Raw genomic sequence first — 19119 nt, forward strand, 5'->3', positions numbered from 1 at the left:
TTTCCTGTTTCTTTGGATATTCCAAGTTCATGGAAAGAGTGATTTTAGGCCACTCATTTCCCTTTATTATAATGATTAGGACTATATAAATAAATGAGACTATTCAAGAAGTAGCTCTCGGTTTGATAATAGAGAATTTTAAAATGAGAATTTTAAATTTTAAGATGAAATATTATATTTTAATATTATTATTATTTTGGAATTTGAAAAATTTAAGAAAAAATTGAATTATCTATTATATTTTATATAGAGATTTGAAAAAGTTGTAATGATAAGATGAGAATTTTGAGTTTGAAAAGAAAATTTTTATGTGTCAAACCGAACTAAATCAACTTAGTCAAACTTGAATTCGGCTTAATTTGTTTATTAAATGAGTTTTGTGAATACAAAATTATAATCAATTATCAAACGATATAATTCATACAACCGATTCAATTTGTTTATTGGGCGATATTTAATAAATAAATTTTATGACATCTACTTCATGTTTTATTTTTCATAATATTTATTATCTTTAACTTTATAATGAAAATAACTTAAATATGTAAAACCATAAAAAAATATTTTTCTAATACTAAACATTGCTTAGATCCTTATAAAAGCAATCATTAATATGTTTTAAAATATTTACAAAACTTTAAAGTTTATGAAAATTTGTAGATGAAATTATGATATACAATATAATACAATATTTTGTGAAAATTAAGTAGTTTGTGAACAAGTCAGAACTTGCTGTAGTAATAAAGAAAAATTCTATTCATTATTCTTACACGTCACACGATACACACTAATGATAATATAAAATAAGTTGTCTTGTCCCAAGGTTCCGTTCACACTTAACAGTCATGATTTTTTTTTTTTTTTTGTTTTTATTTTTATTTTATTTTTATTTTATTTTTATTTTATTTTTATTTTTATGGGCGTGTGACACGTTGATGAATATGTGTGTATATATATATCTACTATATCTATAAACGTCAATATAAAAGGCTAAACTCAAATTCAAATAAATATTAAAACAAACGAGAATTGACACACACATGAAACAAAAAGATTTTGGCCTTTCCTTCAGATTTGTGGGAAGACCACGAAATGCAGATAAAGATAATGACTATCATCATCATTGCTCTGGAAAAGTAAAATGAAATACGATAATCAGAAGAAGTAGGCAAAACTCAGGAATCAGGAGGCTGTGGAAGGGAAATAGACACAGCAAGTCTTGCATCGATGCTTGTTTTCGCACGAAGAAATAGATATTGTTCTCAGATAAGGAGTGAACGTGCAAAAAGGATCGCCCGAATATCCCTTCGTGCTTCTGGAAATGAAAATTACATTTACAGCCGAAAGTGGACGGCATTCTCGACGTACAATATTACACGAACACCTGGCTGCTGCTCACCACGCTTAGAGGAAGTACTAAATATACGACGAGTGTTGCGACGATGGCAGTAAAGGTATTTTATAAAGAAAAATTATGCTAGCCGTCGTGATTGCGTTGACATCTGTAATATTTTTAAATAAATAAATAAATATATATAAAAAATTAATTTTTTAAAAATAGATCATATTTTTATTTAAAACTTTTACACGATGTATGTACACTTTATAATTGTATATAAAATTATTTTTTTATAAAATTAAATTTATATATTGACCGATTTGTTGACATGTCTATTAAATTAAATTAATATTATAAAATAAATTTAAAATTATCATACGAAATCATATCAATTTATAAATTTATTTTTATATAATTTATGTATAGTTAAAATATTTATCTAAATCTATATATATATTTTAGAGAAGTAAATTTATAAATTGACATATTTTCATATGATATGTCCAATTTACTTTATAATAAAAAATAATTTTATTATGTAACATATTTTATCAAACTATATTAAATTGTAAATTTATTTTTTTATAATAATTATATTTATATGTAAAAATAAATTAAAATGATACCTATATTTGTATTGTGATTGTTACTCAAATCTAAGATATCCAAAAGAATTTTGTTAAGTACAATTTACAATTCAAAAAATCTGAAGTTCTTGGAAGACTATCCATAGTCATAGTTGGTACCTCCCCCTGCCAATCATCTGTGAACAAGTGGGCGATAAACAACAGATGAATGGAAGACAGCCAGGATTCCGATAACCAGGGTCCAGGGAGTTGCTATCCAAGAAATGGAAAAAATCACATCACCACACCCTGGATAACACTAGATCATACTGAAATGGCAATACATATGTGATTTCAAATTCCAAAAAGTTTCTTTGTTATTATTATTCTTTTTTTCTTTTTCTTTTTCTTTTTCTTTTTTTAATCATTGTCTCATCCTTATGATTATGCATGATTTATGGGTTTCTTTTTCTAAGAAAGTATTTCTTTGAGACAAATGATTAAATATATATTATTAAGATTAAATCCGGCGCCTATCATATAATATGGTATATCATATTGTAATATCGACTTTTTTTATAAATTTAAAATTATGGCCACATCACTTTAAAGATTTTTATTAAAAGGAAAAAACAATCCACAACTCTCTAAATTATATTCATTTACTGTTTTATCTAATGATTGGATGATAAGTAATAAATGAAAAATAATTATTTAATTATTTAACGGCAAGAATTGTGAAAGGACGGTGATAAAAATAAAATAAAAAGACGGTGTAGAGCATTTTCAAACCTTAAAGTACGGCCTCTGTCCACTCGATAGTTTAGGGGTTCTGTGTGAATGAAAACCAACCACTCATTCAATTGGAAGTTATAAATCTATCTGAATTTACTTAAAATTTATAACCACCAAAATTGGGACAAACATCCAAAGCCACGCATCTTTGTTCTACACCAACAACATGAAGATATGCAAAATCCAATAGCCCTGCTAGGTTTAACATATAGCACCCTTTCCTTGAGCTTTTTCAACCCATCATAGTCTTCTCCTCTTTTCTCATCACCTTTTCTCTGATCTTTTCTCTTCTCACAAACAACATCCTAGCTACAAAGTCGATAGCCAGGGAGCCAAGCCATGGCTGCCTGTGGAAGTCTCCAACACATCTTTGAAAACCCATTGCCAGAAAACCCAACACTGCTTGAATCACTCTCTTCTTGGAACCAGATTAAACCTGTTAAACCTATTGAACAGCCATCGTTCACAGAGATCTTTGGTGAACTTCATTTCAAAGAGAATTCTGATTCATCCCCATCATGCCTTCCCACTCCATTACTGTCACTATCTTCGTCTTCGTCCTTGGTAGGCTTAACCTTGGGAAGAACCGGAGCCGAAAAGCTCAATACCAGTGATGGTTCAGCTGAGAGGGATGAAAACAAGAGCCTGTCAAGGGACTCTTTCTCAGGCTCCTCCTCTACCAAGTACTCCAGTCATCTTAAAAGCAGTGACAGCTTCTCATCAATGAACTCTGACAGCCTGCAGTTTTGCACTGAGGGTCTTGGGTTTGAAAGCTCAGATGATGTTGAGGAGTTGAGTGAGATGAGCGAGGATAATCGGCAACACCCACTAGAGAAAATAAGTATAACAAAGCATCAGTTTGCATCAGAGAATCAAGGTAGTGAATTCAGGAGGTCGAAGACAAGTGGTGGGGCATTCCCTCCTCCAATTTCTTCAATCAGCAAGAGTGGGAAGCCTTGGGTTTGCTTCAAGTCTTTCAGGCAAGACGGCAGGTTTGTTCTCAAGGAGGTGAGGATTCCCACCCATGAGTTCCTGCATGCATGTAGAGAAGATGGCCGCCTCAAGTTGCAGTTTGTTCAGCGAAAGGATGAGATTCTTGAAGAAGAAGAAGAAGAAGAGGATGACGACGATGAAGAGGAAGAAGAAGAGGATGAGGATGAAGAAGATCAAGAAGAGGCGGACTTGGAGGACAAGGATGAAGAAGATGACATTAGTGAAAACGACAAAGATGGCAAGGAAGACGATAATGGAGTAAGAAATGGAGAAGCCGGAAATAAGGCTGAAGGCAACCCAACGTGACGTCTGAGTCTCTGACGCAGTTGTGTCATAGGTAGGAAGCCTGCTAGCTGATGCCGCTGGCATGGTCATGCACTGGTGGATTCTACAGTTCTATTTAATTTCTTCCGTAAACTGTAAGACCAGTTTGGTTATGAGATGAAATGAGATGAGATGTTTTAATAATAATGAATAAAATATTATTATAATATAATTTTTGAATATTAATTTTATATTAAAATTTAAAAAAATTAGATGATTTATTATATTTTATATGAGGTTTTAAAAAAATTATAATAGTAAATTGAGATGAGATGAGATAAGATTTTTAGTTTGTTTTAATAATAATGAATAAAATATTATTATAATATAATTTTTGAATATTAATTTTATATTAGAATTTGAAAAAATTAGATAATTTATTATATTTTATATGAGGATTTAAAAAAATTATAATAGTGAGTTGAGATGAGATGAGATAAAATTTTTAATTTTGATTAAACAAACAGGCTTTATTCTCTAATAAAGAGATGAAAGAAAAGATAATCTGGAGTTGCCTTTTCGAGAGTAATTTTTTTTTTTTTTTTTTCCTTGCTGCCTATTTCTTAAATTCTTGCCGCTAGATTTTTTCAACACTAATTCAAGTGTTACCATTCCAAAAAAACAAGGGTAATTGATCAGGTGTCTTTCAGCAAATTTAATTTTCTAGTGAGCGTTTAATTTCTCTTTTTCTTTTGCATCTTGCAATCGCTGACCACTAATCATATCACATAAAGATTCTTGCATTAAAGGCCATTTTAACCATGCTATAGATCTTAGAATGCAGATCAATTGTATCCAAATCAGAGAGTGTGCCGATGTAACAATTTCTTACGCCACGATGTTAATACACCATATCAAATCCTTCATAGATTCATTGCATCCTTCAGAAATGAAAGATCAAAAGAGCAGTGAGTATATGTAAAAGTATAAACAACTGTAGATACGTACAAACGAGACAAGAACACGAGAAATCCAACAAAATATATATGTAGTACACGCATGATACTAGATATATACCTACCATAAATGAAAGGAAGAATTGAGTATGCATTTCTTCACCATCAAAATGCATTTTGCAGCATCAGGCCATATATATATATATATATCAAAAGAAGAACCAATACTAGATATGTCTATAATTGTGTCGACAGAATCTACAGATACTCTTATCTACTCAAATAAAAATGATTCTATCCCTTCATATAATGGAACAAAAATTTTATGTGCAGTCATTTTTACATACTCTTTTGCACACTCTATTGATGTAATTGATTATGTATTAAAAAATTTAATGCAACCAATCATATCAGTAGAGTATATAAAAAGTACGTAAAAATGATTGTATGTAACATTATAGAATGTTTGCAGCGTCCTTGCTATTCTCTTTTCTTTTCTTTTTTTTTTTCTAACCAATATACACTGTTCATTTCGTAATAAGAGAATACAAACCAGAACAAATATAGCATAAATTACGCAAGATAATAACAAAGCAAAAAAAAAGAAAAACATAGAGAGAGAGAGAGAGAGAGAGAGAGAGAAGTGCTCCAATCATAAATATTACAATCCAAAAGACCATCAAATATTTTGGGTTTGAAACCAATTTAAAGGTTTTAAATCTAGGAGAAGCACCTAGGGTAATTGTATTGTCTTGCATGAGCAAGAAGCGAAGGAACTGCAGAAAGCAGCATTGATGCTGCTGGCAGGGCTCGCGTATGATGGTACTGAGACTGCAAAAGAAATTATACAGGTAAGATAAACTTGAGCATCCAAATCCTCCGAAGATCCAGATGGAGATATTGCTGACAAAACATACAAAAACTTGCTTTGAAATTGCCCGGAGCAATGCGGATGGGAACAGGTAGGCATGAACATCTAGGACGGGACAAGGTAAACTAGACCATGATGAAGCCACCATTAACTATCCACTAAGGAAGGTAAACTACACCAAGGAAAGCAAGCTGATCTGCAGAACCATTGCTGGAAGGAGCGGCTCATGGGAACACGCACTGAAAAGATGCACAGGCTGGTGTGGCACGCATGGTAGAGAAACGGCCCAAAAAGTACAGATATAGTGGTTGAAGTCCCAAAAAAAAATAGGGAAGGGACAAAAAATAGTGAATAGGGAGGGGAGATTGAAATAGAAGAGGAGAGAGAGTAGAGTGCAGCTTGTTAACATAATATTGACCAAAAGAGTGGGAAAAAGAGTGGAAGTGCGAAAAAGAGTGGGGCTACTGTGCCGCCCATTCAATTTTTTTTTTTTTAAATTTTCTTTTCATATTTTTTTAATATATTCAAATATTTTTAAAAAATAAAAAAATACACCAATATACTTAAAATTATTTAGTTAATCACTTAAAAAAAAAAAAAAAATTCACCGAGCGGTACCACGCACACAAGAGTTTTCCTAAATTTAAAGATGCATTCTACCTAGCTGATAGACGGGTTCAGTTGCAATGATCGATACTCGGGTGATTGGCTGAGCTGTTTTGAAACAAAAGAATGGCAGTGTTAGATTAAATGCTTGGGATTTTTCTAATTCTTTGTCCAAATTGAAGGGTCCACTTAGGAGAGAGAGACACAATATGAAATGCGCGCTTGTATGAGGTTCATATTGCCCAGAACCCTTTGTCGGGCAGCACTAATTCTGTTCTCTTAACTGGATCATGAAATCCATATATCTCATCAATAAAGGTGTAGATTTTGTAATCTTCCAAAGAAATGTGATATTTTTTCTTGTCCCATATCTGGTGGACAACGTTCTGTTCTAGTCACATGCCAATCTTTCTTTCATGCACTCAAAAGAGCATGGTTTGCAGTTTCCTGGCCCATGTAAAGTAATACCTGCTTCTCTCTCTACAAAAATGCCTTCCTTACCCCATATCCGATCAGTGGGTTTCTTCTCCAACACTGTTGCCTCCCTCCTAGAAGGGGGAGGCCATATTTCTTTTTTCCTGTCCCCTCCCAGGTCCTCCATCACTTTCATCGTCCTTTCCCTTTCATTCTGCTTTTCATCTTTTTATCTCCCTCCTATTTGTTGTTGATCACAATATCTGCTGATTTTGGGACCCCTCAGACCACCACGCAAAATCTAAAAATCTTCCCTGGCCTCTTTTGCCCTGGCCTACACCATTCCAACCGCCACAACCTTAGTGCGTGTGCTACACACACCACATCACCGTGCACGTAGAGCACGTGCTGCAGCCTTTTTGGTCAAGGAAAACTCTTGTGTGCCACCTGGGCAGTACCGCTCTAGTGTACCTTAGGGTACAGCATTGACCATTTCCTTTTAAGAACTAAATCCATATTTCGGGCTCTCTCTCTTGATATTATTGGTTCTTAAATTATTTTGCTGAAGGAGTAGAACTATACATATCCAAAGGTCAAATACAAACCAGCATGGACAAACTTTTGGTGAGCCCCTACCTCGGGTTAGGTGGTAAAAGAATTAGAATAAGCTTGGAGTTAGTCTGGCATTTCAGATCTTATCAACATATATAAACACCAAAAATGCCTTATATCATCAATGAACAGAACTAATAGATACTCGAACTGTATGATTTGCATATCTGACACACTAATAACACTACTAATAACTGTTCAATAAAGCATATTACATGTGAGGTTCCAATGCAAGGCAACCAAACAATTTTACTTGTTTTCATTTGATATATTTATCTAGTTGTTCGTGTTTTCCTCTGCCCTCTGCACTCCCCCCACCCCCAATCTGCCCCAAAAGCCAGATCTGGTAAAGTTTATGATCCAGGAGAATGCTTGTTACTGAAAGTTGTTAAATTACTTATATTTATTATCTCAACAAGGTAGTAATAGGTGAATATCACAGTCTAGGGTTGTTGCCATCTAATGTCAGAAGCACCTTGTATAAATCCGGACGCCGATCACGAAATATTCCCCAACTATGTCTCTTGGACTTGATTTTATCCAGATCAAATTCTGCAACAAGAACAGCTTCCTCTTTATCGTCAGCTGCTGTGACAATTTCTCCAGTAGGCCCTGCAGTCAAATTTCAGAATATACCAATTCACATACAATTATATGGAATACACATCAATGCAAAAGGTCATGTTACTTGAACATACTCTCAACTTCGATAATGCCAACAGATAAATGACTAGAGTACCTGCTATGAAAGAATTCCCGTAGAATGTGATCTCACTTTTTCCATGCTGTCTCTCAATTACCTCCTTTCCTATGCGATTTGAAGCTACTATAGGTACCTGAATTCATCCAAAATAGATTAGTCCCCCTTGCATGGAAGTGTTTTGATAACAAACACCACATTGTTGCAAAGTTAATAAAAAAAATCACGAAGTCCTTGACAGAGGCACAAAAGGATAATAAAAAAAAATTCCATTTGCTATGAAATGTAACATAGTTCTTCAAATTTATGTTTGATGGGCGCTTGTTTAGACTATTTGAAGATGCTGGAACAAGAATTATAAGCAGGCCACCTAGAGCCAAATACTGTACTTCTGCAGCTAATCATTTACAAGTTAAAGCATTTACCAAATTTGCCCCCGCATGCCCTTGCATTACTCGCCTCCAGTGATCACGAGAATCAAGCTCTTCATCTTGAGGTTCAGAACCGATAGCAGTAGGATAAAACAATATCTCTGCACCCTGAAGAACCATAGCCCTGGCTGCCTCGGGAAACCACTGATCCCAACAGATGGCTGTCATAAAATATGTACTAATAGCTTTAGTTTGTGCTCAATTCTGGCAAGATGAAACGATTACTAAAAGAAAAGTGCATGTTTGCGGTTAACATGGTTATATTGCACATCTGATGCCCAGTACAAGTTAACTAAAGATACACCATCTTTACATTGCGCAAATTGTAGATGAAAAAAATATGAGCACATCCAATTATTAAAAAAAACTTAAATAACAAATCGAAAAATTAATGTACTCAAAACTTCGTACCGATTCCAATCTTTGCAAATTTAGTCTGGAATACCTGTCATCAACAGTATCAGGATTATTACAAGTTTCACTATCAATCACAAATGGCCACCAGAATTATATATATCAAGGCAGTATTACATATAAACTAAGCATATAGTAAGCACCTACCTTAAAGCCAGTGTCACCAGGATTAAAGTAGAATTTTTCTTGGTAGCCTGTAGGAAAAAAATTATCATCATTTTATTGCTAGAAATACGTGATTCAAGGGAGGAATAATCCTGTATCTACATACCTGGACTATCTGGGATATGAGACTTTCTATAAAGTCCAAGATCTGTACCATCAGCATCAATTATGGCTACTGCATTGTAATGAGCATTGTTAGCCTCTTCAAAGAAGCTTACTGGTATCACCACCCCCAACTCTTTTGCAAGTTTCTGCATCCTACACAGCATGCAAATAAACATATAAAATAAGTTTTAACTGCAATAAATGCGTTTGAAGTTGAGATTAAGGCATGGAGAGCGAAAGGAAAATAACATGGTGCCAAGTGGTTATGGCATGAGAGCCTTCAGCTGGTAAAGCAAATAACAGATGCTCTTTTTTAAGAATTTACCTCAGGATTGTTGGGTGACCCTTATAAGGCTTAGCTCGCTGAAAGAAGTCCTCCCTTTGGGCCTGACAAAAGTAGTACCCCTCAAAAAGTTCCTGAAATAAACATTTCCCTCGCATCAAACATATCCAGTTCAATTTCTCATACAATACTTGGTCCAAGAAGTTGAGGCAAACACCACCACATGGCACAAACTTTTTTTTACAAGTTATTTGCATGCGACACATTAGCTACATGCAATACTCGCATCAAACATTTCGCTTTGATGTTATCAAAGCTGTAAATACTAAAAAAGGTAGTGGAGTGACTTCTTCAGTCAGGGATTGACTTGGGTCATTCTCAAAAGGATTGTGGAGCTATTTTATTCCTGGAGAAAACTAGGTGGCAGTATGCATATTGCAGCCATGTGGAAAATAGTTGTAACGTTCAGATCTTAAATTAGGATTTAGAATTAAGATTATTATTATTATTATTATTATTATTATTATTATTATTATTATTAAATTAGTAGTTTTAGTATTTTAATAAAATATTTGTTTTATTTTTATTCTCTGGTGGTGATTTTGATTCGGATTTTCCTCATTTTTAATGCTTTTCAGAAACTAGTAGTTTTTTTTTTTTCCTTGGCAACTATATGATATTAGTATTTATTGAATTCAATATATCGTTCATCAGAAACTAGTATATTATTTAAGTGGACTGCTTGATGTTATTGTCACAGAAACTGTTTTAGTGATTTTTAAATTAGGCCAAAGTTTTATTTGAATCTATATGAAACCCCTAAACTCATTTTTCAGAAAATGTTTTAAGGAATTGAAACTTATATTGCTCGGGATTAAATTATGGTTAGCCTATAGTATTATCAAACCTATTTTGTGAAATCATTATTAACACTGTTATTTTATAAAATAGATAATATATATATTCCCTACTAAATTATATTTAAAGGACTATATATGATATTGTTGTTTTAATAACTATATGATATTAGTATTTATTGAATTCAATATCTCGTTGAATATTTTATTAAATTAAAGGTCATGATATGTGTTCAAGTGGGTAGAATGCTACGACACATTTTCGAGATAGTTAGTAACGTCTAGTACCTCATATAGGTAACGAGCTACAAAGCAGGAACCAAGAAGCAGCATTAAGAGGTAAGTAGCATGATCATAATTATATGTGTGCTGTAATTATTCTGATTTGCATGAAAAATGTGATGTTTACCTACACTACGCTACAAGCCAAGTCAAGGTTAGGCCACTTTTCATGAATCTCGATGAATTACGATGATATGCTTGTGATGCTATGCTGGTATGGATTGTTAGATGGATGAGATGTTATGAAAATCACATGTATGCCATGCAATGTTCATGATTTGGATCATGTATGCCATGTAATGTTCATGTAATGTTTTGATCATGTTATGCCATGCCTATGTTCTGCTAGGTGGTGTAAGACTCATATTAATATGCCATGTATAATGTTATGCCATGCACAAGAGTATGTCATGCCATGTAAATTCGTGAAGTCAAACATGTTCTCATGCATTATGAAAGTTAGTAAGAAAACACGTGAATGACAAGTAAACTTTAAGATTGACCTTATGTTATGCGTGGATGTGCAAGCCACGGACTCAAGCGTTTTTCACCCCATATTATGATATGTTATGTGGTGCCACGGACTCAAGTGTGGTTTACCATATGATATGTGATAACACGGACTCAAGCATGTTTCACCACATGTTATGATATGTTAGACGGTGCCATGGACTCAAGCGTGGTTTACCATATGCTATGTGATAACAAGGACTCAAGTGTGTTTCACTACATGTTATGATACATTAGACGCTGCCACGAACTCAAGCGTGGTTCACCATATGTTAAGTGATAACATGGAACCAAGCGTGTATCACTACATGATATGATACATTACATGGTGCCACGGACCCAACCATAGTTCACCTCATGTCACGATAATTATATGCAGTCAACAACAATTGGACCAATTCACACATGTAATGATGGCCACTAAATAAGTGAAAGACAAGATGAACAAGTCATGAATGATTGTTAGGAAATGCATGGATGCAATCATTCATGCATCCGCGTTACATATATTGCCATGATAATGTATGATTCTGCTTATGTTACTAATGGATGATATATATGTTATGAGAATGTGTGACGATATATGTAAGTTTTCAAAATTAAGCCTAATGTTAAACTAAGTTAAGTTTACAGTATGATGTGCTATTGCTGAGTCTTCGACTCAGTTGTTTGCTTCTCTGTTTTTATGTTTTAATGTCCCAGATGATATTTTGTGGATACAGAGCAAGAGTGCTAGGAGTAGAATAAATTTCCAGAGACTTTAGTGTATGATTTAGACATTTAAGCAATGTTGGTTTCACAAAGAACTAGCTTATGTCATTTCTTTTATTTCTCAGCTTTTATGTTATGAAAGACTGTCATAATTTATGAGTTTTACGAGTATGAGTTTTACGATCCAATAAATGAGGTATTTTATTAGACTGAATCTCTTTACCGGGCGTTATGTTATGACTATACGTAACATTCCTGACCTATGGGAAGGGGTGTTACAATAGTCCCCAATTGACTCATTTGGCATATTTGGGAAGAAAGAAATATAGAACCTTTCAAGACCATACACTACCGATGGAGAAACTTATGAATTTGTTTATTGGCACTCTTTTTCTTTGGATTGTATCTATAGAATTGAACGGACTCAATTTGCATGAATTTTTAGTATCTATTTTATCTTCTAGATAGGAGTCTCTCTTGTATACTCCCAGTATACTTGAGTTGCACCTTTTGCACTTATCAATAAAGATTTTTTACCTACCAAAAAATAATAAAAGAAGACTCCATGTGCCTTAAGTTTAGAGGAAGAAGAACCCATTCAAAAATGTTGTTTAGAACTTTGTATATAATTGTCATCAATGGCGGTGATAGATATTAGTGTCCAAGGATGAATCCACCAAGGGCCAAGGGGAGCTCCCTAGCTTCATCTCTAGGTTTAGCTACTACAGGACAGATAATTTTTTTGAAGCGTGGTTTATCACAAGATTTTAAGCATGATTAACAAAACACGGCACAATGTCATCTATGCCAAAAAAAGGTGATACAATTTCTTCCCCAATTTAATAACGGATAAAACACATTTTTTTTTATAAATAATAATGGATATGATACATGATTTTAAATTGTTGATGTCAATGTTTGTTCAGTTGCTGCAACAAAGATTTACTAATCTCAATAAAACAGGGCATGTGGGTGCTGGTTCAACTCCTTAGTAATGTTTCTCAACGTAACATAAATCCCTCCCCCTATGTTTCAGTTATTTACCAGCAGAAATTAACAGACATTGACATAGCGTATAACCCAAGTTTTTATATTACAATTTATTTCTTGATGTCTTGGACATTGTCAATTCAAACACAATTTAACTTCTCACTAAGAATTTAAAATAGAGCCATGCTATGAAGTTGCCTTGGCAATTAGGCATCATAGAAGACCTTAAAGTCGTACCATATTTAAAAAAAAAAAAAAAATTCACAAGGCTATGTGCTACTGAATCCAATCCTTCCATCTGACCCCAGAAACCATAGCCATAATCGGGCCATATGCCCAAGTTTCCTTCAGATCCCAATTCCAATATTAGCCCCATTGCCTCATTTGCCCATACAACTCCCGAAAGAATACCTATGGTTAAATAGATAAAACCTATACCAAGAACACAATAACTCCAATGATTCAATGGCTAGATAAATTGAGGCCTACCGTAGTTACTAGAAGAAATTAAGAAAGTGCTCCATAAAAAAATGTTTCTTTCACTCATGTAGCGAGCAATTCAACTCTTTTATGTGGATCATTATTATCAACAGCTCTGATAGCCATTAAACTTCGCAAAGTCACAAGTACTTTTAGCTTCTACATGCATGTGATCATATGCTTTTCCACATTTACTTTACACGTGGTGCTTCAATTATCAACCAACGGTATACATATCATCCAAGATCAAGCCACCCATAGATTCAAGCCACTTTGAACCAAAAGCACCGAATCCAACATTTGCTTGATGTCAAGATGCCCCTCCTAGAACCGATAAAAAAATAAAATAAAAGTTGCCCCTCCTAGACAGTCTTCATAATGACCAAAACTCAATTTGATTGACATGAAGAGAATCCAATATATGCTCATATGCCAGGAACCTAAGCAAAAACTAAGTTGTCATCAGGAAAGCCGAATCAGACTCCATCAAGCCATACATTCCTTAGACACAAAGTATGAATAAATCAGAGCGTTTTAATAGCTTTTTAAACCAACTCCATGTCATCTGATCTCATGAATGAGTATTTTCAACTTTCTGTGTCAATGTTTCGACATTTGCTAAAGGGAGAAAGGATTTTGGAGTTGAAGAACAAAATATATTTCCATGAATCATATAAAGGAATCCAGAGAACAAAGAAACAGAAATCATAGTATGATTCCCATGATGTGTTTGATAGATAATTTCTTAAAGAAATGTTTCTAAGGAGCTGTACACTACAAAAGCTGAATCACAGGTTCCAGTTGCACATACCTGTATTAGAATAATGTTTGCACCCTTTTCATGAGCAGCTCTAACCAGTCTGCATAAAAGAAGATTGATCGTGGTCGATAAAGCACAAGTAACTCACATACGATGAAAAGGTGAGAATAAGAAACGGAACGAACAAATAAATATGGAGCTTTATGACTTAACAACAAAGGAAAATTCGGTGGAAGAACACCTCCTTTCATGAAAAAAAAAAAAAAAAATCATAGGAGTGCCGCGGTAAAACCTTCACATTGAGCGGGCAGAATTTTATTTTTTATTTTTTACAAAAATAAAAATAAAAATAAAACTTGAGCTGCAATAAGCATGAAAAAAAAAAAAGAAGAACAGAACAGAAAAAATAAATCTGAGCAAAACACTTGTCATTACGGGTGCTCGACTAAGGGTGTGAATTTGATGGGTTTGTAGGTAAACAGCGAGATTAAAAAGAAAAGCTTGCTTCTAAGACCCTATAGACGTTGAAATGGATAATCAAGCCAAAGGAAGAAGAAGAAGAAGAAGAAGAAGAAGAGACCTTTCGGCAGTGGCGACATTTGTGGAGACGTCATCTGTGCAAGCGAACTGCAGAGCTGAGACCACCACTCTTCTCCCTTTTTCCATTCCCTCGCCCCCCCCTCTCTGTCTTTCTCTCTCTTCTCTACACGTCAAGGAGGAGGCTTCATCAGAAAAACTGATGATTGTTGCGCAGCAGTGCAAATGACTGAAATGAGTGCGGCCTCGGCATGTTTGGAGTCTCTGTCATTTTGGAGCGAAACTTCTTTGGGCAAACCAATTAAAACTGGATAATCCAAACAGCGTCTAGGGAAGAAAGTTTCGGAAGGTTATTCATCGTACGGTCTAAGATTATGTTCCCAGTTCCCCACCGCAATTACCTGTTTATCATGGATTTTCTTATTAAAAAAAATAATAACAGTATATTTATAGTGTTCATTAGACTGTTCTCAAAGATGGACAAAACCATCTTATCGATGGTGACTTTGCACCTATATATTTTTTAGATAAGAGGTCGACTTTCCACGTGTCTATAGCTTTATATCAATCGAGACATCATTGAATAATGGGATGAAATGATTTTTTATAATTTTTTTTATTTAAATAAAAAATATTTTTTAATTTAATTGTCCTCTCATTATTATAATTTTTATAAATTTTAAAATAAAATATAAAAATTAATACAACTTTTCAAACTTTAAAATAAAAATTATATGATCTCATTGTTTCATAGCATTGCAATTTCTCTACTACGACCCTCACAAGCAACAACAAAACAATGTTAAAACCCTAATTTATACTTACAAAATACCATTTGGCGAGATTTTAACTTTGTTTCTTTAAGAAAAAGATATTGGGAACCTCTATCTTAACAAGTTCTTAAAGGGTGCAAATTCCACCTGACTTCCCAAGTCCACAAGAATTTCATATTATAATTTTCATTTATCTTCGTAGGATTGTGGAACAACCTCCACCGATATTTTTGAATTGTACTCCATCTCATCGCGTGCATCTCTTTTGTATCTGAATCTTCCATTTTCCTTCTCCATTGTATCTTCTCTCTTGGAAAATCACCTTGGGTCATCACATCTCCTTCGACATTCCTTCCTTTTCATTCTTGAACTTTTACAAATGGGCTAATGATAAGCAATGTAAGTGGGCTCTCATATGGGGATAAAGTCTCTAAATGGCCCAATCCCATAGAAACCTTTGCTACATTTACGCGCATGACTTCATCTTCCTGAATTTGCAAGTGATTCTTCTCTAGTGTATTAGAATTCCTCTGAATTTCTGTTATGCCTAATTTCTTACTTCCATCATTTGTTGATAATTGAACTACAAAGGGTATCACATCAGTATTAGTAACATGAGGATTACAAGGATCCTGCAAAATCTCATGATTTTCTACACAATCTCACCATTTCCGCCCTCCAAACTGTCCTTTGTATATGAACAGTCCAAGATTTTTGTCCTTCCTGTTTGTTGCCATTTACTGCTCACCAAAGTAGTCATAAGAAATGAGATATGATCCCTTTTTATTTGTTGTTTCCATTTCTCCCATCTCCGATCACTAGAATTTTCAGCACGTAGCCATTGCCCATGGAGAAAATCTTCCATGTCATAAAATTCACTTGCACTGTTCAAACTCCCAATGGTTGCGCCCCAATGTTCCACAACAATAACAAAAGTAAGGCAATCTCTCATATGTGAATTGGACCCAACAAGGATTATTTGTTCCAACATTGATGTTTTTTTTTTTTTCGTCAATGGAGAGGTTTTGTGATATCTAGACATATTCTAACTTGCATATATTCTCCCCATTCCAATTCCCCTTTCTCCAAATTCATTTCACTAAGTTTACCTAGCAAACTCCCAATGAGATGACCAATATACTTGTTTCGAGCCAAATGTGATAGATAATGAATACGAACCCAAAATAGTGACTTTGTTATTTGAATTTGATGAACCTGTTGAGTGCCATCAAACTTCTTAAACAACACCAAATTTTTATCAAACGTCCATATCCCCTCATGTTGCACCCTTACTTTATCTCAAACATCCTCAAATTCAGCAAGTATGAACATCAACCCTAGGTCTTGAAACCTGATAGGCTTCACAGATCTCCATATCTTCTTCATTGTTTGTTTAAAAGCCTCTCTGTTGTAGTGTTTTGTGGTGAGAAGCTTAATAATCAATCAGTTTTCTCATCTCGTTATTGCATCTTCCAGTACACCTGTCTCTACGTGAATATCTTCCTTCTCTTGTTTCTTAAGGGACATCTTTGCGTAAGTACCTCCAATCCTTCCTCCATTTCATAACACTTGAATCAAACCTGTACATAAACAATAAGAACCCTGTACTTAGGGGAGACCCGAAGAGGATTTTTGCCAAAATCACACAGATCAAATTTAGTCGTACTTGTTAATAATCTTAAACAGTTTCATATGTCAACCACTTAAATAATAATTACTTAATATATTGATTTATCAAATAATAAATATGACTAGAAATAATAAAAATTAGAATGAATAATAGCATAAATAATAATTACCAAATCAATAAATATGACTAAAAATAATAAAATTTAAAATAAATAATAGCATTTCTAGTGTCTATCAACTCACCCATAATCAACGTTTTGAGCAAGTAACATCTAGACGCTCTTGAAATCAAATTAAACTCAGCATTTCCTGAAGATGTATATTATTACGAGGATGGAAAGGCTGGGTTTCTACAGAGATTAACAAAAAAAAAAAAAGGTAACTCGAGTTTAAACTACTAGACGAGGAATCCAAAGTATCAACCACTGTTTTAAGAATCCAAACTTCTAGAGATTCAAGTCATCTGCAGTAAATAAAATTTTAAATAAATCGATGCAATAAATCTTCTCTTGACTTATATCTTCCATAATACAGCAGTTCAACTGATCGTCGTATAACTCGAACTAACTATACATAAATGTTTAAGCTCAAAACTCTATTATAAAAAATACATCTCTTTAACTAAAAAATTCTCAAGAGTATCCACACACTTTGCTTTTTTTTTTTTTTTTTCCATTAAACTTCTACGAAAAATAGGCAGTCAACCACACTTTGATAAGAATGGCAAATATGACCTGTAGGACATTGAGTAAAAAAAAAAAAATTAGACGTTGGATAAGAAAGAGATTTGGCTCCTGCGTAATAAATAGAGTAAATAATACGGTTTTAAATATATAGCGGACGTTTACAACAAAAGAAGGCAATTGGCAATAAATAGAATGAGAAATTATATATTCATCATTTTACATCACACACCATACCTTATTTTTTTATTTTTTGTTTTTTCTTACCAAATATGTGGTGTGTAGATGATAAATAAAAGAACTCAATTAGTTTAGGAAGAATAAAACCAAAAATAAAATAAAATAAAAATATGTGTTAAATATGATATGTGAGATGATGAGTAACAAAGTTCAAATAGAATTAAAGTAGACTTTAACACGGTTGATTCTAAAAATAATAAAAACAATTGGAGTTTTGGACCATAAATTGGAAGAACTGGTTGAGTGCAAACTGAAAAGTAGGAAATTTATAAGGACTCAATGTTAATGAGATCAAATCAGTTTTTTTTTTTTCTAATGAAAGAGCGGGAAGTCACCTGTCTATGAGTGACCCCCTTCCGAATTTATTAATAAAGCCCTCACTTATAGTGAAGAAAAACTGTAGTAACAAATAAGGCCCATGGGATAAAACCCAATAAGATCCAAAAACCAAAAAAAATCACTAGACAAGCCTATGAACGAAAACATGAAAGCCAAAAACATTAAAACAACTACTGACATTTTAAAGAGGGAAGACCAGAGAAGTCCAAACGGAGCAAACCTCTAAGAACCCGATGCATGATATAATTATTAGTATAAACCAAATCAGCACCTAAGGCACCATCCTTAGCTAACCAATCCACCGCCTTATTTCCTTCTTAGAAAATATGGTGAAACCGACAATTAATAATATGAGTCAAACCAACAAGCTCTTCCCAATAATCCTCCAGGTACCAAACACCACAATGCCCTCTATTCTACCAAAAAATAATCATCAACAAATCAACCTCAACTATCACATTTAAAATATTAAGTGATTTACAAAGCCTCAGACCATTAAAAAGTGCAAGAAGCTCCATTTTATTATTAGGCTAAAACCAATACGAGAGGAAAAGCTTGAACTAGCCGACTTAGATCATTTCAAATAACTCCACCAATGCCACAAGAACCTGGGTTACCAAGGCTACTGCCATCTGTGTTCAACTTGAACCACCCCGACAGAGGTTTTTGCACTTAACCACTTTGCAACACCTAGTTTTTAGAGGAACAAGATTGATCCACAAGGCCTCAAGGATCATGCCATTGAGTCGGGACAATTTGTAAGGTAACCGCTTGACAAAGAAAATTGATCCACACACAAATAGATTGGACGACA

The 19119-nt window shown here is 33.9% G+C and overlaps 1 protein-coding gene across 1 annotated transcript; it reads right to left on the bottom strand.

The window, feature by feature from the left end:
- Positions 1 to 7554: 7554 nt before the first annotated feature.
- Positions 7555 to 15033, bottom strand: LOC122292870 (N-carbamoylputrescine amidase). Its single transcript, XM_043101412.1, has 9 exons — positions 14685 to 15033; positions 14156 to 14204; positions 9557 to 9648; positions 9233 to 9384; positions 9109 to 9155; positions 8959 to 8992; positions 8542 to 8708; positions 8156 to 8252; positions 7555 to 8028 (listed from the first exon to the last, which is right to left on the bottom strand). Exons 1-9 carry the CDS (start codon positions 14768 to 14770, stop codon positions 7853 to 7855), a joined length of 900 nt encoding a protein of 299 aa, XP_042957346.1. The 5' UTR covers positions 14771 to 15033; the 3' UTR covers positions 7555 to 7852.
- Between the last annotated feature and the right edge of the window lie 4086 nt (positions 15034 to 19119).

This window comes from Carya illinoinensis, chromosome 13, assembly GCF_018687715.1.
Source record: "Carya illinoinensis cultivar Pawnee chromosome 13, C.illinoinensisPawnee_v1, whole genome shotgun sequence".
NCBI lineage: Eukaryota > Viridiplantae > Streptophyta > Magnoliopsida > Fagales > Juglandaceae > Carya > Carya illinoinensis.

What these genes read in the sequence shown, in the direction of transcription:
- LOC122292870 (XM_043101412.1), bottom strand. Translation starts at nt 14,770, where the DNA reads ATGGAAAAAGGGAGAAGAGTGGTGGTCTCAGCTCTGCAGTTCGCTTGC. An exon ending in AATGTCGCCACTGCCGAAAG is followed by an intron (nt 14,205 to 14,684) that starts GTCTCTTCTTCT and finishes TCTTTTATGCAG; the next exon opens with ACTGGTTAGAGCTGCTCATG. An exon ending in GGCATGCGGGGGCAAATTTG is followed by an intron (nt 8,253 to 8,541) that starts GTAAATGCTTTA and finishes GGATGAATTCAG; the next exon opens with GTACCTATAGTAGCTTCAAA.